This window comes from Mirounga leonina, unplaced genomic scaffold (genome assembly GCF_011800145.1).
Source record: "Mirounga leonina isolate KUSES-001 unplaced genomic scaffold, KU_Mleo_1.0 Mir_127, whole genome shotgun sequence".
Classification (NCBI taxonomy): domain Eukaryota; kingdom Metazoa; phylum Chordata; class Mammalia; order Carnivora; family Phocidae; genus Mirounga; species Mirounga leonina.
Window position 1 is genome coordinate 74,591,023 of NW_023270316.1, and position 24,949 is coordinate 74,615,971.

The 24,949-nt window shown below is 36.2% G+C and overlaps 1 protein-coding gene and 1 pseudogene across 2 annotated transcripts in view; one reads left to right on the top strand and one right to left on the bottom strand.

The window, feature by feature from the left end:
• The window catches only part of LOC118009101 (phospholipid-transporting ATPase IB-like), a 217,108-nt gene that overhangs the window by 125,845 nt on the left and 66,314 nt on the right, over window positions 1–24,949 (top strand). Inside the window, exons 28-30 of the mRNA XM_035002919.1 lie at window positions 14,042–14,152; window positions 16,716–16,790; window positions 22,303–22,425. Coding sequence (XP_034858810.1) covers window positions 14,042–14,152; window positions 16,716–16,790; window positions 22,303–22,425 — 309 coding nt within the window. The remainder of the gene's footprint in view (window positions 1–14,041; window positions 14,153–16,715; window positions 16,791–22,302; window positions 22,426–24,949) is intronic.
• On the bottom strand, window positions 1,003–2,839 carry LOC118009568 (annotated as a pseudogene). Its single transcript, XR_004678976.1, has one exon. The product of XR_004678976.1 is annotated as an ATP synthase subunit alpha, mitochondrial-like (transcript).

Consider the following 24,949-nt stretch of genomic DNA (forward strand, 5'->3'; position numbering starts at 1 on the left):
AGTTTTGTAAGAAACTGCCAAACTGCCTTCCACAGTAGCTGTACCATTTACTGGAAGGCATTTAAGTAGTGTGTGTGGTTTGTGATTTACAACCTCTGTATATTTATGTAAGATCCTAGGCTGTTTAACAAGAATACCTCCTCCTTCTACATATTAATATTTTGACTTTTGAAGAATATTTTAATCAATAATTTAAGATTAGCTTTTAATGGATCTAGTATTTTATCACAGTTGAGCAACTAACAATAACACTTTTCTATTTTGCTGAATTCAGGAGGCACCTGTAATTCTTGAACATTCCTTGGGAATAATCCCATACACTGAGTAGGTCATCCCTGCTGGGGCTATTCTTATGGTGGCTGTCTCTGAGGGGCTAGATGATTTAGTACCCTGTCCACAGGTAAACAGATGCCTGAAACTGGAGTGGTAACAAAATGGATTCCTAGGATTTTACAGCATAGATGAAAAGCATATTACCCCAGTGTTTGAATCAGATCCATTCTGAGACCCTTCTTACAGATTAAGTGTTCTGGTTTTATAGCAGGGAAAACTAAGGCTCCTCTGTGCTAGAATATTTGTGTTGGGGGGGAGAGTGTCAGTAAACCGTGATCAGAGCACCTGTGTCTGTAAATAAGCAAATGGCCACACCAAAGTCACCTAATCCTGTCCTAAACTGCTACATGCTATTGGGATACATACTTCCAGTGATCTCAGCAATTATATATGACATAAGCCTTGAACTACTAAACACTGAAGACACACCAAGCTGGCCAGTATCAGGAGTCCTGGGGATCCAGGGAAACATTTCTGGCTTTTTTGTTTTTTTTAGATTCCACATTATAAGTGAAATCAAATGGTATTAATCTTTTCCTGTTGGACTTATTTTACTGAGCACAATATCTGCTAGGTCCATTCATATTGTCATAAAAGGCAAGATTTCATTCTTTTTTATGGCTAATATTCCATTACACACACACACATGCACACACACACCATATCTTCTTTTTTTTTTTTTAACCACCAACCAATATGGAACCTTTATTTTTAAGGTAATTTCTGTACATCTGGAGTATGAGAGCAATCCTTTTACAAATGGAACTGATTACTAGAATAAACGACGACAAAACCATAACTGGTATTTCATGTGAATCCACAGGAGTTTAAGCTTCAAATCCAGCCAAGAAGTTTGTCACAATCTCTTTCAGCTTAGCATCTGACTGCTCTGAGATCTTTCCATCAGTCCTTATATTGCCCAGCAGGGCCTGGTGCTGGCTGATAACATGAGCCAGGAAAGCATGCTCAAACTTTGTGATCTTGCTGGGCTCCAATTTATCAAGATACCCTCTTACACCAGCATAAATAACAGCCACTTGTTCTTCAATGGCCATGGGAGAATACTGTCCTTGCTTCAGCAGCTCAGTCAGTCGCACGCCACGACTCAAGAGTTGCTGAGTGGCAGCATCAAGGTCAGATCCGAACTGGGCAAAAGCAGCAACCTCGCGATACTGAGCCAATTCCAGCTTCATGGTCCCTGCCGCCTGCTTCATGGCCCTGGTTTGGGCAGCAGATCCAACACGAGACACAGACAAACCAGTGTTAATGGCAGGGCAGATACCTTTGTAGAACAATTCTGTTTCCAAGAAGATCTGTCCATCAGTGATGGAAATGACATTTGTTGGAATGTAAGCAGACACATCACCAGCTTGTGTTTCCATGACTGGTAAAGCAGTCAAGGAGCCACCACCAAAAGAATCGTTCATTTTGGCTGCTCTCTCCAGCAGACGGGAGTGTAGGTAGAACACATCATCAGGATAGGCCTCACGACCAGGGGGCCGGCGGAGCAGCAGACACATCTGACAATAAGCAACAGCCTGTTTGGATAAGTCATCGTAGATGATCAAAGCATGTTTGCCATTATAGCTAAAATATTTTCCCATAGAACAGCCAGAGTAAGGAGCCAGGTACTGAAGGGGAGCAGCATCAGAAGCAGTAGCTGAAACCACAATGGTGTACTTCATGGTATCTGCATCTGTAAGTCTCTTCACCAACTGGGCAACAGTGGATCTCTTCTGACCAATAGCAACGTAGATACAGTATAGCTTCTTCTTTTCATCAGTTCCATCATTGAAACATTTCTGGTTAATGATTGTGTCAATAGCAATTGATCTTTTGCCAGTCTGTCAGTCACCAATAATCAGCTCACGCTGACCACAACCAATTGGCACCAAGCTATCCACGGCCTTAATACCAGTCTGCATTGGTTCACGCACAGAGATTCGAGGAATGATCCCAGGGGCTTTCAGGCCAACTCGCCTACGGATCTTGGAACCAATTGGACCCTTTCCATCAATGGCATTAACCAAGGGCATCTACAACACGGCCCAATAGCTTCTCGCCAACTGGAACATCCACAATGGCTCCTGTTCTCTTCACAATATCTCCCTTCCTTAATTAGTTTATCATTTCCAAACATGACAACACCAACATTGTCAGGTTCCAAATTCAAAGACATACCCTTTAAACCTGAAGAAAACTCTACCATTTCTTCTGCCTGAACATTTCTCAGCCCATGTACACGGGCAATACCATCACCAATGCTTAGGACATGCCCAGTCTCTTCAAGGTCAACAGAGGTATCAGCTCCAAGAATACGCTCTTCAAGGATAGAGGACACTTTGGCAATGCCAATCTTCTGAAGACGAGTGTTAGAGGCATGGAGGTTCCTTGCAGCAATGAAGGAGGATCCCAAAGCATTTTTGGAGACCAGCCTGGCCCGCTGAGGGAGGGCGCGGGCCACGGACGCGGCGATGCGCACGGACAGCATCTTTGCAGGTTCTCCTTGGGTGGTTTCTCTGCAGCCGCAGCCTCTGGACTGACTGGGACCCACACCATATCTTCTTTATCCATTCATCTATTGATGGACACTGAGGTTGCTTCCATATCTTGGCTATTGTCAGTAATGCTTCAGTAAACATAAAGGTGCAATAATACCTTTTCAAGTTAGAGTTTTTGTTTTCTTTGGGTAAATACACAGTAGTGGAATTACAAGATTATTTGGTATTTTTAATATTTCGAGGAACCTGAATACTGTTTTCCTCAGTGGCTGTACCAGTTTGTATTCCCACCAAAAAGCATGAGGATTCCTTTTTCCCCACAGCCTCACCAACACCTGGTATTTCTTGTCTTTTTGATTCTAGCCATTCTGACAGGTGTGAGGTGATACTTCATTTTGGTTTTGATTAGCATTTCCCTGCAAATTAGGTGATGTTTGGTGCAAATTAGGTGATTGGTGATGTTGAGAATATTTTCATGTGTTTGCCATCTGTGTATCTTCTTTGGAAAAATATCTATTCATGTCCTCTCCCCATTTTTTAAAGTTTTTATATGAATTCTGGTTAGTTAACGTACAGTGTAGTATTAGTCTCAGGTGTACAATGTAGTGATTCAACACTTCCATACAATACCCAGCGTTCATCACAAGTGCACTCCCTAATCCCCATCACCTATTAAACCCACCTCCCCCAAACCTCTGCCTTTTTAAATTGGGTTATTTACAGTTTTGGGGTGCTCAATTGAATAGCTTCATTATATATTTTTAATATTATTCCTTATCAAATATATAATTTTTTTTAAAAGATTTTATTTATTTGACAGAGAGAGACAGCAAGAGAGGGAACACAAGCAGGGGGAGTGGGAGAGGGAGAAGCAGAAGTCCCGATGTGGGACTCAATCCCAGGACCCTGAGATCATGACCTGAGCCGAAGGCAGACGCCCAACGACTGAGCCACCCCAGTTGCCCCATCAAATATATAATTTTCAAACATCTTCTTCCACTCAGTAGGTTGCCTTTTCATTTTGTTGATGGTTTCCTTAGCTGTGTAAAAGATTTTTGTTTTGGGGCGCCTGGGTGGCTCAGTTGGTTAAGCAACTGCCTTCGGCTCAGGTCATGATCCTGGAGTCCCGGGATCGAGTCCCGCATCGGGCTCCCTGCTCGGCAGGGAGTCTGCTTCTCCCTCTGACCCTCCTCCCTCTCATGCTGTCTTTCATTCTCTCTCTCTCAAATAAATAAATAAAATCTTAAAAAAAAAAAAGATTTTTGTTTTGATGTAGTCCCCATAATTTTTTTTGCTTTTGTTTTCCTTGCCTGAGGACATATATATAGAAAAGTGTTGCTAAGGTCAATGTCCAGGGGATTGCTGCTTTTTTTTTTTTCAAGTTTTTATTTAAATACAATTAGCTGGGGCGCCTGGGTGGCTCAGTCGGTTAAGCGTCTGCCTTTGGCTCAGGTCATGATCCCAGGGTCCTGGGATCGAGCCCTGCATCGGGCTCCCTGCTCGGCGGGGAGCCTGCTTCTCCCTCTCTCCCTGCTGCTCCCCCTGCTTGTACTCTATCCCTCTCTCTCTCAAATAAATAATAAAATCTTAAAAAAAATTTTTTTAAATACAGTTAACATACAGTATAATATTAGTTTCAGGTGTAGAATTTAGTGATTCATCACCTACAACACCCAGTGCTCATCACAAGTGCCCTGGGATTCAGGTCTCACATTTAGGTCATTAATTCATTTTGAGTTTACTTTTCTGTATTATGTATGAAAGTAGTCCAGTTTCATTCTTTTGCAAGTGGCTTTCCAATTTTCCCAACATCTTTTTGAAGAGACTGTCTTTTTCCCCATTGTATATTCTTGCCTCCTTTGCTGTAGATTAATTGGCCATATAAGTGTGGGATATTTCTCAGCTCTCTATTCTTTTTTTTTTTATTATTAACATACAATGTATTATTTGTTTCAGGGGTACAGGTCTGTGATTCATCAGTCTTTTTTTTTTAATTATGTTATGTTAATCACCATACATTACATCATTAGTTTTTGATGTAGTGTTCCATGATTCATTGTCTGCGTATAACACCCAGTGCTCCATTCAATACATGCCCTCCTTAATACCCATCACCAGGCTAACCCATCCCCCCACCCCCCTCCCCTCTAGAATCCTCAATTTGTTTCTCAGAGTCCATAGTCTCTCATGGTTCGTCTCCCCCTCCGATTTCCCCCCCTTCATTTTTCCCTTCCTGTTAGCTGCTTTTTTTTTTTTTTTTAACATATAATGTATTATTTGTTTCAGAGGTACAGGTCTGTGATTCAACAGTCTTACACAATTCACAGTGCTAACCATAGCACATCCCCTCTCCAATGTCCATCACCCAGCCACCCCATCCTCCCACACCCCTTCCCCTCCAGCAACCCTCAGTTTGTTTCCTGAGATTAAGAGTTTCTTATGGTTTGTGTCCATCTCTGGTTTTGTCTTGTTTCATTTTTTTCTCTCTTCCTCTATAATCCTCTGCCTTGTTTCTTAAATTCTGCATATCAGTAAGATCATATTAAAATTGTCTTTCTCTGATTGACTTATTTCCCTTAGCATACCCTTTAGATTCATCCACATCATTGCAAATGGCAAGATTTCATTTTTTGATGGCTGCATAATATTCCATTGTGTGTGTATACATATACCCCACATCTTCTTTATCCATTCATCTGTTGATGGACATCTAGGCTCTTTCCATAGTTTGGCTATTGTGGACATTGCTGCTATAAACATTGGGGTGCATGTGCCCCTTTGGATCACTACATTTGTATCTTTGGGGTAAATACCCAGTAGTGCAATTGCTGGGTCATAGGGTAGCTCTATTTTTAACTTTTTGAGGAACCTCCATACTGTTTTCCAGAGAGGCTGCACCAGCTTGCATTCCCACCAACAGTGTAGGAGGGTTCCCCCTTCTCTGCATCCTCGCCAACATCTGTTGTTTCCTGCCTTGTTAATTTTAGCCATTCTGACTGGTGTGAGGTGGTATCTCATTGAGGTTTTGATTTGGATTTCCCTGATGCCAAGTGATGTTGAGCATCTTTTCATGTGTCTGTTGGTCATTTGTGTGTCTTCTTTGGAGAAATGTCTGTTCATGTCTTCTGCCCATTTCTTGATTGGATTAGTTGTTCTTTGGGTGTTGAGTTTGATAAGTTCTTTATAGATTGTGGATACTAGCCCTTTATCTGATATGTCATTTGCAAATACCTTCTCCCATTCTGTCAGTTGTCTTTTGGTTTTGTTGATTGTTTCCTTTGCTGTGCAGAAGCTTTTTATTTAATGGATTCCCAATAGTTCATTTTTGCCCTTGCTTCCCTTGCCTTTGGAGATGTGTCTAACAAGAAGTTGCTGCAGCTGAGGTCAAAGAGGTTGCTCCCTGTGTTCTCCTCAAGGATTTTGATGGATTCCTGTCTCACATGTAGGTCTTTCATCCATTTTGAGTCTATTTTTGTGTGTGGTGTAAGGAAATGGTCCAGTTTCATTCTTCTGCATGTGGCTGTCCAATTTTCCCAATACCATTTGTTGAAGAGACTTTTTTCCATTGGACATTCTTTCCTGCTTTGTTGAAGATTAGTTGACCATAGAGTTGAGGGTCCATTTCTGAGTGTCTCTATTCTGTTCCATTGATCTGTGTGTCTGTTTTTATGCCAGTACCATACTGTCTTGATGATGACAGCTTTGTAATAGAGCTTGAAGTCCGGAATTGTGATGCCACCAGCTTTACTTTTCTTTTTTTTATTTATTCATGAGAGACAGAGAGAGAGGGAGAAGCAGGCTCCCCGCTGATCAGGGAGCCCGATGCAAGACTCGATCCCAGGTACCTGGGATCATGACCTGAGCCGAAGGCAGACGCTTACTGACTGAGCCACTCAGGTACCCCTTTGCTTTTCTTTTTCAACATTCCTTTGGCTATTAGGGGTCTTTTCTGGTTCCATGCAAATTTTAGAATTATTTGTTCCAGTTCTGTGAAAAAAGTTGATCATATTTTGACAGCTCTCTATTCTGTTCCATTGATCTATGTGTCTGTTTTTGTGCCAGTACCCACTGTTTTGATTATTATAGCTTTGTAGTATATCTTGAAATCTGGGATTGTGATACCTCTGGCATTTTTCTTCTTTCTCAAGATTGCTTTGGTTACTTGGGATCTTTCGTGGATCCATACTAATTTTAGGATTATTCTATTTCTATGAAAAATATTGATATTTTGACAGGGATTGCATTGAGCTTATAGATTACTTGGGGTAGTATGGACATTTTAACAATATTAATTTTTCCAATCCATGAGTATGGAACTTTTTCCATTTCTTTGTGTCTTCCTCAATTTCTTTCATGACTGTTCTATAGTTCTATAGTTTCCTTTGCCTCTTTGGTTAGGTTTATTCCTAGGTATCTTATGGTTTTTGGTGCAATTGTAAATGGGATCAACTCCTTAATTTCTCTTTCTTCTGTTTCATTGTTAGTGTATAAAAATGCAGCTGATTTCTGTGCATTGATTTTATATCCTGCCACTTTGCTGAATTCCTATATGAGTTCTAGCAAGTTTGGGGTGGAATCTTTTCCACACAGAGTATCATATCATCTGTGAAGAATGAGAGTTTGACTTCTTCTTTGCCGATTTGGATGTCTTATTTCTTTTCATTGTCTGATTGCTGAGGCTAAGATTTCTTTCTTTTTCTTTTTTTTTTAAAAGATTTTATTTATTCATTTGACAAAGAGAGACACAGTGAGAGAGGGAACACAAGCAGGGGGAGTGGGAGAGGGAGAAGTAGGCTCCCCGCAGAGCAGGGAGCCTGATGCAGGACTCGATCCCAGGACCCTGGGATCATGACCTGAGCTGAAGGCAGTCACTTAACCAACTGAGCCACCCAGGCGCCCCAGCTGAGGCTAAGATTTCTAATACTATGTTGAACAACAGTTGTGTTCCTGACCTTAGGGGAAAAGCTCAGTTTTTCCCCATTGAGAATGATATTCACTGTGGGCTTTTTGTGTATGGCTTTTGTGATATTGAGGTATGTTCCCTCTATCCCTATACTGTGAAGTTTTAATCAAGAAAGGATGCTGTACTTTGTCAAATGCTTTATCTCTACTGAGAGGATCATATGGTTCTTGTCCTTTCTTTTATTAATGTAGTGCATCACATTGATTGATTTGCCGATACTGAGCCATCCTTGCAGCCCAGGAATAAATCCCATTTGGTCATGGTGAATAATCCTTTTAATGTACTGTCGGATCCTATTGGCTAGTATCTTGGTGAGAATTTTTGCATCCATGTTCATCAGGGATATTGATGTGTAGTTCTCCTTTATGGTGGGGTCTTTGGTTTTGGGATCAAGGTAATGTTGGCCTCATAGAGTTTGGAAGTTTTCCTTCCATTTCTATTTTTTGAAAGAGCTTCAGAAGAATAGGTATTAATTCTTCTTTAAATGTTTGGTAGAATTCCCCTGGCAAGCCATCTGGCCCTGGACTCTTGTTTATTGGGAGATTTTTGATTACTATTTCAATTTCCTTGCTGGTTATGGTTCTGTTCAGGTTTTATATTTTTTCCTGTTTCAGTTTTGGTAGTTTATATGTTTCTAGGAATGCATCCATTTCTTCCAGAGTGCCTAATTTGTTGGCATATAGTTGCTGATAATATGTTATAATTATTTGTATTTCTTTGGTGTTGGTTGTGATCTCTCCTCTTTTATTCATGATTTTATTTATTCGTGTCCTTTCTCTTTTCTTTTGGATAAGCCTGGCCAGGGGTTTATCAATCTTATTAAATCTTTCAAAGAACCAGCTCCTAGTTTCGTTGATCTGTTCTACTGTTCTTTTGGTTTATTTGATTGATTTCTGCTCTAATCTTCTGATTATCTGATTATCTTCTATCTGATTACTATCTATCAATCTAATTATCTTCTGATAATCTGCTCCAATATGTCTTCTATTATTTCTCTTCTCCCACTGGATTTAGGATTTATTTGCTGTTCTTTTTCTAGCTCCTTTAGGTGTAAGGTTAGGTTGTGTATTTAAGATGTTTCTTGTTTCTTGAGAAAGGCCTGTATATACTTCCCTCTTAGGACTGCCTTTGCTGCAGTCCAATGGTTTTGAACAGTTGTGTTTTCATTTTCCTTTGTTTCCATAAATTTTCTAAATTCTTCTTTAATGTCCTGGTTAACCCATTCATTCTTTAGTAGGATATTGTTTAGCCTCCACGTATTTGAGTTCTTTCCAAATTTCCTCTTGTGATTGAGTTCAAGTTTCAAAGCATTGTGGTCTGAAAATATGTAGGGAATGATCCCAATCTTTTTGTACCAGTTGAGACCTGATTTGTGGCCCAGTATGTGATCTATTCTGGAGAATGTTCCATGTGCACTTGAGAAGAATGTGTAGTCTGTTGCTTTAGGATGGAATGCTCTGAATATATCTGTGAATTCCATCTGGTCCAGTGTGTCATTCAAAGCCCTATTTTCCTTGTTGATCTAATGCTTAGGTGATCTGTCCATTGCAGTGAGTGGGGTGTTGAAGTCCCTATTATTTTATTATTATTAATGTGTTTCTTTCATTTTGTTATTGATTAGTTTATATAATTGCCTGCTCCCATGTTGGGGGCATAAACATTTGCAATTGTTATATCTTCTTGTTGTATAGACCCGTTAATTATGATATAGTGTCCTTCCTCATCTTTTATTATAATCTTTGGTTTAAAATCTAATTTGTCTGCTATAAGGATTGCTACCTCAGATTTCTTTTGATGGCCATTAGCATGATAAATGGTTTTACACCCCCTCACTTTCAATCTGGAGGTGTCTTTGGGTCTAAAATGAGTCTTCTAGACAGCATATGGACGGGTCTTATTTTGTTATTGTTTTTAGGGTTTTTTTTTTTTTTATCCAATCTGATTCCCCCTTTTGATTGGAGCATTTAATCCATTTACATTCAGAGTAATTATTGAAGATATGAATTTGGTGCCATTGTATTACCTGTGAAGTCACTGTTTCTGTATATTGTCTCTTCCTTTCTGGTCTATGTTACTTTTGGGCTCTCTCTTTGCTTAAAGGATCCCCTTTAATATTTCTTGCAGGGCTGGTTTAGTGATCACAAATTCTTTTAGTTTCTGTTTGTCCTGGAAGCTTTTTCTCTCTCCTATTTTGAATGACATCCTTGCTGGATAAAGTATTCTTGGCTGCGTATTTTTCTCAATTAGTACCCTGAATATATCATGCCAGTCCTTTCTGGCCTGGCAGATCTCTGTGGATAGGTCTGCTGCCAGTCTGATGTTTCTACCCTTGTAGGTTATGGACCTCTTGTTCCAAGCTGCTTTCAGGATTTTCTCTTTGTCTCTGAGATTTGCCATTTTCACTATTATATGTCGAGGTGCTGAGCTATTTTTATTGATTTTGAAGGGGATTCTCTGTGCCTCCTGGATTTTGATGCCTGTTTCCTTTCCCAGATTAGGAAGTTCTCCACTATAATTTGCTCCAATATACCTTCTGCCCCCCCTCCTTTCCTCTTCTTCTTGGATCCTAATTATTCTAACATTGTTTCTCTTTATGGTATCACTTATCTCTCAAATTCTCCCCTCATGATCCAGTAGTTATCTCTTTTTCTCAGCTTCTTTATTCTTCATTTTGTCTTCTATATCACTAATTCTTTCTTCTGCCTCATTTAGCCTAGCAGTTAGAGCCTCCATTTTTTATTGCATCTCATTAATAGCTTTTTTGATTTTGACTTGATTAGATTTTAGTTCTTTTATTTCTCCAGAAAGGGATTCTCTAGTGTCTACTATGCTTTTTTTTCAAGCCCAGCTAGTATCTTTGTAACCATTATTCTGAACTCTAGTTCTGATATCTTATTTACATCCATACTGATTAGGTCTCTGGCAGTCAGTACTGCCTCTTGTTCTTTTTTTTCCGTTCTCTTTTTTGAGGTGAGTTTTTCTGTCTTGTCATTCTTGCAGAATGTGGTAGCTTTTCTATTTGTAGAGTTTCAGCTAATCTTTTCTTATATCTGATTGAATTCACAGGTGTTCAGAATGATTTGATAGCTATCTATCTGAATTCCTGGGACCAGACAAAACTAAGATCTCCTACTCCTCTGTTATCTTGGACTATCTCTTTCATGTATTTTTTAATTTCTTATTTGATTTCTTCATTGACCCAGTGGCTGTTTAGTACCATATTGTTTAGCCTCCACATGTTTGTGCTTTTTCTGTTTGTTTTTTTTCCTTGTAATTGATGTCTAGCTTCATTCATACCAGTTGTAATCAAAAAAGATGCTTGGTATGATTTTAATCTTCTTAAATTTATTTAGGCTTCTTTTGTGGCCTAACATGATATATCCTGGAGAATGTTCCATGTGCAGTTGAAAAGAATGTGTATTCTGTTGTTTTTGGATGGTATTTTCTGTATATGTCAAGTCCATCTGGTCTAATGTGTTGTTCAAAGACACTGTTTCCTTACTCATTTATTACCTGGGTGATCTATTCATTGATATGAGTGGGGTGTTACAGTCCCCTACTATTTATCATATTGCTGTCAAGTTTTCCCCTTGTGTCTATTAATATTTGCTTTATTTAGGTGCTCCAATATTGGGTACATAGATAACTACAATTATTATATCCTCTTGTTTATTGATCCCTTTATCATTATGTAGTGCCCTCTTTGTCACTTGCTACAGTCTTTAATTTCGAGTCTATTTTGTCTGATATAAGTATTGCCCCCTGGCTTTTTTTTTTTTTACTTCCCTTTTCATGGCATATCTTTTTCCATCCCTTCACTTTCAGTCTGTATGTGCCTTTAGGTCTGAAGTGAGTCTCTTGCAGGCAGCATATAAATGAGTCATTTGTTTTATTCATTTTGTCACCTTATGTCTTTTTTTCAAGCATTTAGACTATTTACATTTAAAGTAATTATTGATAGATATTTACTTATTGCCATTTTATTGTTTTCTGGTTCTTGTAGTTCTTCTCTATTTCCTTCATCTTCTCTTACTCTTTTTCCTTGTGAGTTGTAATTTTCTTTAGTGTTTTGCTTGTCTTTATTTCTCTTTATTTTCTGTGTATCTATTATAAATTTTTGGTTTATTATGAGGTTTTATATAACATCCTAAGTATATTGCAGACTATATTAAGTTGATGGTCTCTTAAGTTTGAACTCATTTTAAAAGTACTTCATTTTTTTCTTCTCCCTTCACAATTTATGTATAAGTTTTATTTTATTTACATCTTTTTATTTTGTGAATCCCCTTAACTAATTTTTTAGAATTGATTTTACTACTTTCATCTTTCAACCTTCATAATAGTTTACAAGTGATTGCTCTATGACCTTTTTGTATGTTTGCTTTTACTTGGAACAGTTTTCCTTTCATATTTTACTTTTTTTAATTCTAGTTACCCTTTTAGACTGTGGCTTTTTTTCTGCACCCCAGGGCAGATGAATCTACTCATGGTCCTTAAGTACTGCTGTTGCTCCCCACTTCAGTTTGCAGTGTCGGGGTGGGGATTCTTTTTCTTACTGTGTCTCCAGTGATATTTTGTGGTGCAGAAGCTATTCAGTCAGCCCTCAGGAGGAATTCCTATGTAAATATGTGTAAATTTGGTGTGTCTGTGAAGGAGGTGTGAGTTGAGAGTCTTCTTGTGTCACCGTCTTGGAATAGACCTTCCAAGTTTTCTCTTCTTCCTTCCACCCCTAAAGTGCCACACCAAGACAGCCACTAATGCAGAAGATTGATTTGATTCGTGCTTAGGCCCCCATTAAAAGGCTATTTCATGTCAATAATACTTTAAGCCACAGTTGTTTGTTTTTTTTTCCCCTCCCTCTTACTTCGACCCAAGAGCAGCTTTGACTGCAGAGGGGGAGAAGGTATTCTGCCAGTGATGTGTGCCATCTTATACTTTTGCAGAATGAATCTTATTCCCAGAACTGTAAGTGGAAATTTTCCCATTTCTGCCCCATCTGCCTCCAGCCTTTCATATGTATTCTGCAGCAGTGGTCAAACAAATGTCTTTTACTCTGCTCCTTCTGGGTAATGAAGAAATTTCCCTTCTCAGAGTATATCAGTATAACATTCTACTCATAACCTGGATCATTTTATTCTCTGAAAAGTGTAAATTATTCACTTCCTTCTTTCCAAATTTCTTAATATTTTTAAGTCATCCCAAGAAATGAAACTCTGACTTTAAACCACTGCAAAGCTAAACACTGAGGCAATAGGAATGTTTTCTATAGTGACTCAAGTTTAATATCAAGTTCTGGATATAAACAAACAAAAACATTTCTTTAATTCACTGAGCATCTTCTTCCCCATCCTGCTCTCTCATGATCCAAAATCGTAAGTGCTCTTTTTTTGAAAGTTTAAAATTTTTCATATGTACCACCTGGTGCTACTTTGAAGTGAGTATTTAATTCCAGGAGTCATTAAATTACTGAATTACTTCATTTTGTGGAATAACTCTCCTGTATAGTCATTCAAAAAAATGTTCACTGAGCAAATACCATATTTTGGGCATGTTTCTGGGTGTTTAGGATTCATCAGTGAAGTCAACGAGACCTACTCTCACAGAGTTTCCATTGTAGGAAACAAAAATATACAGTAGTGCCTGTCATTTGTTAGAAGGTAATAACTGCTATGAAAGTATGTATGTAGATGAGGGTAAGGAGCCTCACAACACTGCAGAGGCTGCATGTAACCTTCATTTTTAATTTTAACTTTTTATTTATTATACGAAGTGGGGAACTGATTCCTGTAAGACTTTGTTACTTATACCTGATCACACATTTAAAAAAAAAAAAAAAAAGATGAGTGATTTAGCCTGAGTTCTTGTTTCTAATAGGATGTTGCTTTCATTAAATAAGTCTGTCCCATTACTATGATTAAAGTCTTAGATGTGTATCAGATTAAAAGCCTTGCACATTCCAAGTGAAAATCCAAGCAGCATTTACTGGGCAAAAAAATATGATGTTAAGATTTGTTTTAGTGATAAAAGAGGTGAATTTTATAAAGCTTTAAAAAATTTTTCTTTATAGAGAAATGCCATGTCAGGTTGTCTGCAAAATTGGTTTCACTCTGCTTACTTCTGTGTTACATTTTCTAGAGTGGAAACTCTGAAATGTGAAATGCTGAGAAAATGATGTTTTGTGGGTTTTGTCACTAATTGGTAGGTCCCTTTGAACTTGCAAATGACTGTTGTTTCCTTCTTTTAGTTTAGCTACTTGGAGAAGCTTCTGTTGGTTCATGGAGCTTGGAATCATTTTCGAGTGACGAAATGCATATTGTATTGTTTCTACAAAAATGTAGTGTTATACATTATTGAGGTAAGAAGAGAGATACACTTTCTTTCATGGAAAAGTTAGGTCTTTGACATCAGTCTTGGTAGTTTAGGTTTTTTCTTTTCCATATTTGTATCACTTAAATTACCATTACATAATTCTGTTTTAGGTTTTCACTCTAAGTTATTCAGTAAATTTGAATCTTCTAACCACCATCCTGACTTTAAAAATACCTGTTCAACCTTTAATTTGGCTATGGAAATATATTTTGAAATATTTTGTTTTGCAATAATTATAGATTCACAGGAAGTTACAAAAATATTTTTAGGAGGTCCTGTGAAACATTCACCCAATTCTCCCTAAAGAACACCTTGAATAACTCCAGGACAATATCAAAAGCAGGATATAACCAACAGAGTTTTTTCATATTTCACCAGCTTTACACACACTTGTGTGTGTGATTCTGTGTACTTTTATCCACATGCAGATTGATGTAAACACCATAGAAATAAAGGCAGAGGCCTCTTTCCCTCCCCAACCCTCCCCCAATGATATAGACCTGTTCCCTCACCACAAGGATGCCCCTCATGCTATCCCTTTATAGCCACCTCCATCCCTAACCCCTGACAGTGACTAATCTGTTCCCTATCCTAATAAGTTTGTTCTTTCAAGAATGTTATAAAAGTGGAAACATGTAGTATACAACCTTTTGAGATCGGATTTTTTCAGTCTGTATAATTCCCTTGAGATTGATACAAGTTATTCCCTGTATCATTTGTTCCCTTACCATAACATTTATCATCCACCTGTTGAAGAGCATTTGTGTGTAGGTTTTGTGCAAACACAAGTTTTCACTTATTTTTTTTTAAAGATTTTATTTATTTATTTGAGAGAGAGAGAATCAGAGAGAGCACATGAGAGGGGGGAGGGTCAGAGGGAGAAGCAGACTCCCTGCTGAGCAGAGAGCCCGATGCGGGACTCGATCCAGGGACTCCAGGATTATGACCTGAGCCGAAGGCAGTCGCTTAACCAACTGAGCCACCCAGGCGCCCAAGTTTTCACTTATTTAGGACAAATGTCCAAGAGTACAATTGCTGGATCATATGGGAAGTGCATGTTTAGTTTTAAAAGAAACTCCCAACTAATTTCCAGAGTGACTTTACCATTTTCAGTTCCCACCAGCAAAGCATCTGTTATCTTGTTTCTCTGGATCTTTACCAGCACTTGATGTTATCACTATTTTTTTAGCCTTTCTGATAGATGGGTAGTGATATGTCATTGTGGTTTTAAATTGCATTTCTGTAGAGGCTAATGATGTTGAACATCTTCTCATGTACTTATTTGCTATCTTCATATCTTCTTCAGTGAAATGTATCTTCATATTTTTTTTTCCATTTTCTAATTGAATTGTTTTTTCACTCTTAAGTTTTGAGAGTTCACATATTTTAGATGTTAGTCCTCTGGCAGGTAAGTAGTTTGCAAATATTTTCTTCCAGTCTGTATCATGTTGTTTTGTCATCTTAATAGTCTTTTGGAGTACAAAAGTTTTTAATTTTGATGTGGTCTGATTTATATATTTTCCTTCTATGGATAATGCTTTTTGTTCTATATCAAAAAGCTCTTTGCCTAGCTCTAGATTGTAAGATTTTCCTCTATGTAGTTTTTAAAAGTGTTTTACACTTAATGTCATGATTCATTTTCAGTTAATTTTTGTGTACAGTGGAGGGTTTAGATTGTCTAGTTATTTTGCCCATGGAGATCTGATTACTTCAGTACTATTTGATGAAAAGGTTATCCTTCCATTAAATTGATTTTCCACCTTTGTCAAAAATCAGCTGGGCAAATAATGAAGAAATAGAAAATATGAACAGACTATAGTAAGGAGATGAGATCAGTAATCAAACACCTCCCTGGAAAATTATACCAATCATTCAAAGAAAAATTAACACCAATCTTCCTCAAACTCTTCCAAAAAGTAACAGAGAAAGTAACACTTAGAAACTCATGTCAAAGAGGGATATCCTCTAAATCCATCCATGCTGTTGCAAATGGTGGGATCTCATACTTTTTTTTATGGTTGAGCAATATTTCATTGGATATAAACATATACATATATATATGTGAGTGTATATAGCCTCCTCTTTATCCATTCTTCTATTGATGAACACCTAGATTGCTTCCACATTTATTGCTTTTGTAAATAATGCTGCAATAAACATAGAGGGGCATAGATCTTTTTGAATTAGGAGTTCTCCTTTCTTTGGCTGGGCCAGTTACAAATGTTATTAGTTGCAGATGCTACAATTTGCTGAAGCCATAGACAAAATCATTCTGAACTTTTACAACTCAATATCATTCTTTACTGAAGCAATGCATTATTGGACAATGAGATCTAAATATTTCATTGAAATTATTTTTTGATAGAGAATGAAATAAAAATTCTAAAATAAATGGACTGGCTTTCTGTTAGGCTCAAATACTCAAGTTTGATTTTATTTACATTTTGGTAAAATCCCATTTGATGACATGGAAAAAAAATGATAAAGTACTTCAGTGAATGGAAACACTTAGGTCAATATAAAACTTCTTGAACTTTCTTCTCTTTCAGCTTTGGTTTGCCTTTGTTAATGGATTTTCTGGGCAGATTATATTTGAGCATTGGTGCATAAGCTTGTACAATGTGGTAAGCATTCTCCATCTCTATCTGATAGCATGCTGTTTATGTCTGGGAACTGTATCTAAGCCAATCATCTGCACATAGCAGGCAGCACAAATACATCTTTAGAGCCTTTGTTGCTGCAACACATCTTGCAGAAGCCCATACTCTCCACACATGGTTTCAATCATAGGAGATCATTCTATAGCAACTACATTAAATTTCTATGCAATGCATTTTGATAATACATCCAAAACCTCCTTACTATATGCCTGTACAATGTTTTTAGGCTTTTAAGCCAAGTAATTATTATCAAACTTTACTTCTTTCCATTCTATTTAATACATATAATACATTTAATTAATATTTATTTATATCTGTGTATGTGGGTGTGTTTTTATAGTGTAGTTCCCCAGCCTTTTAAACCTCCTGGTAGAAAATTTGTCCTTTTGTAAATATTTTAACCCTGTGTTTGTAGGAAATGATGAATTTTGATGTGAAGTCCTATAATAAATAAACGGAATCTTCTGAAACTAACAATCCCATACCATTACTTAACTCATTTTAAATTAAGAAACTAGAAATAAACAGTATGGTTAAATGGTCTTTTAATTCACCTTTAAATTTTTGTTTTATTTTTCTTGTTTATTATTCCAGTTTAAAGATTAGAGGCCAGGGAAACCTAGCATAAAAATTAGGCTCCCAGTGAGTATATCATGACCTTTCTTTTGTACTGCATCATCATAACATATTAGAATCTGGATACTCTGTGCCTCAATCCCATTCTGTTTTCTGGGAGCTTGAATTCTGAAACAGCACAGACAAAAGTCATTGAGTGTCCAATAATACAAAAATGTCTAGTGCTATGAATAGTTAGTTGTGTACATGTCAATTCTAGACATATTTGACAAGAGCACTATATCAGTGAACCTGAGGTCATACACATATTTGTCTCTACCAAGCTTTTGGTCACAGATGACAATACTCAATTTTTTTTTTTTTTAAGTTTCATTACAGACTGGGCTGGAAGAATCTTTGTGTGAGAAAATTCACTATGAATGCATAGGCCACAGATATTGGTCAATGGAATCTTTTTTTTTTTTTAAATAAAGGAAAGCACAGAGACTGGCTTTTTTATATATATAAATGATGGCTTTAATTGGGAAACTTAAAATTGTGGACATTTTAGGATAATATATGATGACTTATTAATATCCATTGACTTATTAAATCTTATCTCATTACATATATATTTTACAGATGGGAGAAAGATGAAGCCTAGGACATCAAATAGTGGCCATAAGAGAGTTAGATTGCTTATTTAATAACTACATTTAAAAAGGTAGTCATACTGTTTCTGGAGGTCCTATATTATTTCTGTTTCTGCCCATGCATGACTAACTGCTATAGGAATTACCCTCCTACCAGAAATAACCTACAGTGTCAGCCAAAATATATAAAACAATGGTTTTCAAACATTAAACAAAAGGCTGCTCATGGCTGTGATCATTGAGAGGACTATTTCCAAGCCACAGTGCAGGACAATGGACCCAAAAGAAGGCCAGGTATCTTAATGAGTTGAAGACACAGAGGTTGGAGCTCAGTGGGCCCAGGTAGCTAGAATATCAAAGAGGGAACTGTACTGAGAGAGAGACAGAAAGAATGACTGAAGATCTGTAGAGAGCTCCCTTGAGTCTTTGGTTCTGGTCTGTGTATGCATGAGAAAAATCTACCCAAAGCTAGGGAAAGAACTACCAGAAAGCAGTAGGATGAATTCTTGGAGTTAATTCAGGGCTAGGAATAACTAGTTACACATGATATTGGGAAAACTTAATCAAGTTACACTTTTAAAAATAAGGATAAATTAGACCTATAATAAACACTTTTCTGGGCCCATCATAACAAAACTTAAAAGCAACCTTAAAAAAACCATCAAACTAATTTGCAAGTCACTTACCTGCAAATCAGACACAGGCAAACAATATTTAAAGAGCCGAGATGTCCTTCAACAGATGATGGATAAAGAAGATGTGGTTCATATATACAATGGAATATTACTCAGCCATCAGAAAGGATGAAAACCCATTTGCATCGACATGGATAGAACTGGAGGGGATTATGCTAAGTGAAATAAGTCAAACAGAGAAAGACAATTATCATATGGTTTCACTCATATGTGGAACATAAGGAATAGCATGGAGGACCACAGGGGAAGGGAGGGAAAACTGAATGGGAAGAAATCAGAGAGAGAGAAAAACCATGAGAGACTCTGGACTCTGGGAACCAAACTGAAGGTTACAGAAGGGAGGAGAGTGGGGGGATGGGGTAACCAGGTGATGGGTATTAAGGAGGGCACATGTGGTGATGAGCAGTGGGTGTTATATGCAACTAATGAATCATTGAACACTACATCAAAAACTAATGTACTATATGTTGGCTAATTGAACATAATAAAAAATAAAAATAAACTTAAAAAAGAAAAAAAAAGAAATAGAGGCTAAGGGGGCTCCAAAGCCACAGAAAATATCTAATATATACAAATAAACTAAAAATAATGAATTGAAAAAATAAAGAACTAAGTACTCAAGAACACAAAATTCATAGTTGTGCATCCAATAAAAGATATCAGTCATGCAAAGAAATAGGAAAATAAGATCCATAATGTGAAAAATAAGTCAATGAGAGCAGATATAAAAATTATAAAGTTGTTAGAAAGAGTAGATAAGAACTTAAAACACGTATTTAAATCTTATAAACATGTGCAAGAATATAAAGGAAGAAATGAACGTAATGAGGAGAACAACAGAAGATATAGAAAAGAACCAAATAGAACCTTATGATGAAAAATACAAATAGAAAATGGACATTTTTCTGGATGGGATTAAGAGCAAATTAGAAACTTCAGAAATAGGATCAGTAAATATGAAGACATAGCAATTATAGACGCACAGAGAGAAAAATCAGAAAAACACACAAATGTTCTTCTTAACCTAATTGTTGAAAATCAGTGACCAAGAGAATAATCTTTAAATCAACCAGATAAATATTATGTATAGAAAATAAATGTAGGAGTAAAAGCAGATTTCTCATTGAAAACCATGCAGGGCAGAAGACAATGGAATATCTTTAAAGATCTTAAAGAAAGAAAAAAAAATCCATTAACCCAAAATTCTATATGCAGCAAAAATGTCTTTTGAAAATAAACCAAGAAAATAGAAAATTTATCACCAGAAGACCTATAATACTTGAAATGTTAAAGGAAGCTCTTCAAACAAAAGAAAAAGTATACCAGGATGAAATTTGGATCTATCCAAAGAAATAAAGAGGAACAGAAATGTTAATTATGTCCGAATTAATAAAAGGCTTACCCTTTCCCCCTCATTTTCAGTCATGATGACAGATAACTGTTAAAGCAAAATTAATAACGTATTCTGGGATTTGTCATTAATTTAGAATAAAAATGTCTGATAACTATAGCACAAAGAATGGGGGGAGGGATTTGAGAGTGTACTATTATCTGAATTTTGTGATACATTGCATATGTATACTGTAAACCTTAAAGAACAACTAAAACCCCCCAAAGTTATGGCTAATGAACCAATAATGGAGATAAAAATCTTAATATTTCAATTACTTCAAAAGAAGTCAGTAAATAAGGTAGAGAGGAAGACTAAATGCAACAAATAGAAAAAATAGGAAGATGGGAGATTTAAATCCAACCACATTTATAATTACACGGAAATGCAAGTGGTCTAAATATTCTAATTAAAAGGCAGATATTGTCAGATTGGATTAACAAAATCAAAACCTACTTCAAATATAAAGGCACAGATAGGTAAAAAGGAAAAGGATGGGAAAAGATTTACCTTGTAAACAATAATTAAAAAAAAAAAGCCAAAGTGGCTATATTAATAACAGAAATAATAGCCTTCAGAAAAATAAATATGGCTAGTGATGAAGATGAATATGTCTTAATTATAAAGTGTTAACTTATTAATAACACAGAATCCTATGTAAGAATAACATAGCTTATTAGAAACTAATTAGAAATGAAGCAGATATTGATATAATTAAATGGCAAGTTAAGTAAATCAACTCTTACATTCAGAGACTTAAACTCTCTTGAATGAACAGGGTCTGGGTGTCCTAGCCAACCTATCACCTCCACGAGCCCTGGGACACCAATCTACACCAGCACCAGCCATTTGTTTCTGATGAGCACTAAATGCTTCTATGAAAAACCTACAGCTAACATCATACCTAATGGCAAAGCCTGTTCCCTTAAGATGAAGAACAGGAGAAGAATGTATGTTCTTACCAATTCTATTCAACATCATCCGTAGGTCCTAGCCAGTGTAATAAGACCAAAAAAAAAAAAAAAAAAAAGGATGATTGACAAAGAATAATGCTTGCTTTAGTTGCTGTCAACATTCTGTACAAAATTCTAGAAAATATACTTAGGTCATATGTTGTGTTAGATTGTTATAATAAAGGTCCCCAAATTTGCCCATGCCCTTCTGTATCCACATCTTTTGGTGTACCCACTCACACTGACTCTGAGTTTGGTCATGTGATTGATTTAGCCAATGAGACAACAGCAGATACAAGAAGCCCAAAGATGTGAAAAATGCTTGCTCATTGAAGCTTGCACCATCTTGTTGCTCTTTGTGAAGAATCCCTGGTTAAACTGCCATAGAAACAGAAACAATATGGAGCAGAAATATGTCACTTCTATCTTCCTGCTATTTTCCTCTCATTTTCTTTCCCCTCTCCTCCTTTCCCCTTCTTTCTCCTTTTTTAACTTCTCCCTTACTTCACCATTTTTTTTTCTCATATTATTATACCTGCTATTACAAGATTCCCTCCTTGACAAGGTCCAGAACTTTTTAAAGGATCATGTATTTTTCATTTAATATGGTTGCTAGCATAATGATTCTTAGTAAAATATTTGAAGAGTAAATGAGTAGGAAACATCCCTTTGTTTCTGATAATAACTATCAAGATAAAGAATTTTTGTGTATTTTTTTTAATCGAACATTCACAACACTATTTACTGAGTAATTACTACCTACCAAGACCTGGCAAGTGAACTAGCTTATAAAACCAACTGGTTCTTATGAGGGATACAGATATCATTATTGGTAGACATATTGTTCAGTATCATGCCTATTATTTAAATATCTAGATATTCAATTTATTTTTATGCTCATTAAACAGAAGAAATTTATTCATTTTATGCTCATAAAGCAACATTTACAGTTTCAAATCAATCAGAAAAATTAAGTCATGATTTGTTAAATATGTTTGAATCTATGTGACTCATTAATATCGTCTTTGTAAATAATTTTTGTTTTTAAATAGCGTATAAGACTTACCAGGAGATGCAAAAACAGTTCTGTGTACCCTTCAACCAATTTCCCCCATAATGATATCTTAATAGTTGTAATACATTATCAAAGTCAGGAAATTGACATTGCTACAATATTAACTCCATTACAGACTAAAAGTTCTTTTTACTAAATCCTTGTTTTCTATGTAGATTTTCACTTCATTACCACCTTTTACTCTGGGGATCTTTGAACAGTGTTGCAGTCAGAAGAGCCTGCTTACATATCCACAACTCTACAGGATTTCTCAGGCAGGGAATACTTTCAACACAAAGGTAAACAGAAGATTTATTGCAGGCCTTTCATCTCAACTTAACGCCAAAGTTACCTTTGGTCTTTTCCTTTTCTGATGCTTAAAAAAATAATTCACAAACCAAGGGATGCAGCCCTGTGCAATCATTTACCTTGTAGTTTAGTTTATCCAGGAAATTGAGGTTTAAATAATAATATGTGGGGAAGAGAAGCCTTAAAGAAAAAGAAGCAAGGCACCATGTATGGTCCCACAAATTGTGCACTGAGCAGCTTCAGGAGGCATGTTGCGCAATGGGGCAGTCCTGGAAAATACTTTTCTTTGTCTTTTTAGATGAGACAAGTGATTCTTTTGGAATGATTTCTTCCTGGGATCATGGAGTTGAGATTTAACAGGGGAATTAAAGGCATTTTATAGGCCATCAAAGTAAACCTAATTGCATCTCAATCATTAGTGAAGCTTTAAAAAAATATAGACACCTGCAAGTATCTTTTCAAACTAGTGTTTCTGTTTTCTTTGGGTAAATACCCAGTAGTGCCATACTAGATCACATGATAATTATATTTTTAACTTTTTGAGGAACTTCCATACTGTTTTCCATAGTGGGTGTAGCAATTTGCATTCCTACCAACAGTACACAAGGGTTCCTTTTTCTCTACATTCTTACCAACACTTGTTATTTCTTGTATTTTTTATTTCAGCCATTTTGACAGGTGTAAATTGATATCTCATTGCGGTTTTAATTTACATTTCCATGATGATTAGTGATGTTGAGCATCTTTTGATGTGTCAGTTAATCATCTGTTAGGTCTTCTTTGGAAAAATGTCTATTCAGGTCCTCTGCCCATTTTAAATCACATTATTTGGGGTTTTTTTTTTTTGGTATTATGTATTTTGTTCTTTATATATTTTGCATATTAATCCCTATGCACTCCTATATTTATTGCATCATTATCTGCAATAGCCAAAATATGGAAGTAACCCAAGTCTCCATCAATAGATGAATGGATAAAGAAGATGTGGTGTATATATATATACAATGGAATATTACTCAGCCATAAAAAGAATGAAACCTTGCCATTTGCAATAACATGGATGGACCTAGAGGGTATAATGCTAAGTGAAATAAGTTAGAGAAAGACAAGTGCCATATGATTTCACTCATATGTGGAATTTAAGAAACAAACAAGTGAACAACAACAACAACAAGTAAAAAAGTAGACTCTTAAATACAGAGAACAAATTGGTGGTTGCCAGATGAGAGCTGGGTAGGAGGATGGGTGAAATAAAGAGAATCAAGAGTACGCTTATCATGATGAGCACTGAGTAATGTTTAGAATTATTAAATCATTATATTGTATACCTGAAACTAATATAACACTGAATGTTAATTTTACTTCAATAAAAAAATATAGACACCTGGAAAAAACATGGTCCTTTTAAATATATTGCTTCATGGCTCAGAATATGGTCTATCTTATAAATATTTCATCTTACCTTGTACAGAATGAATAAATTAGGTCAAATTCATAGTGTTCAAACTTCTACATTCTTATTTTCTGTCCAATTATTCTATCAATTATGGAAAGGAACTAAAATCTCCCAACTGAAAGTATAGATTCCTCTCTATCTCTTTGAAGTTCTATCAGTTTTGCTTCATGTATTTTGAAGTACTGTTATTAGGTGTATAAATGTTTAGGATTGTTACATTGTCTTGATTGCTCTCTTTTTCATTAAGAAATTACCTTTTTATTTTCTTCTTTGATCTAAAATCTATTTTGTCTGATACTAGCATGACCACTTCAGCTTTTTTTACTGTTTCTGTATGTTTTTCCATCCTTATAACCTATTTGTGTCTTCATATTTAAAGTGTGTTTCTTGTAGGCAGTTTGTAGTCTTGCTTTTTTATCCAATCTGATAATATCTGCCTTTATACTGAATGTTTAAAGCATTTATATTTAATGTGTTTATTGATGTGTTTTGGTGTAAACTTACCATCTTTCTATATATTTTCCATTTTTCCTAATAAACTTTGTTTCCTTGTTTTCTGTTGTTCTGACTTCTTTTGGATTAATTTTTGTGAATTCCATTTCATCTCCTTGTTGTCTTCTTAGCTTTAATTCTTTTTTTTTTTTTTTTAAGAATTTGTTTAGGTTTTATACATCTTCAGGTTAGTATAGTCTGCCTTCAAGTGATATACTAATTCACACACAGTATAAAAAACTTAATAGTATACTTCCATTTCTCTCCTTCTGACTTTTGGACTATTGTCATACATGTTACTTTTACATATGTTAAAAACCCCATACCATATTCATATTTGTGTTTGAACATTTTTAAAAGTGATTTAAATAGCAAAAGAAATACTTTTTGGGTTTGGTTTTTTTTTTTTTAAAGATTTTTGTTTATTTATTTGTCAGAGAGAGACTGAGCAAGCAGGTGGAGCAGCAGGCAGAGAAAGAAGCAGGTTCCCTGATGCGGGACTCAATCCCAGAACCCTGGGATCATGACCTGAGCCAAAGGCAGACGCTTAACCAACTGAGGCACCC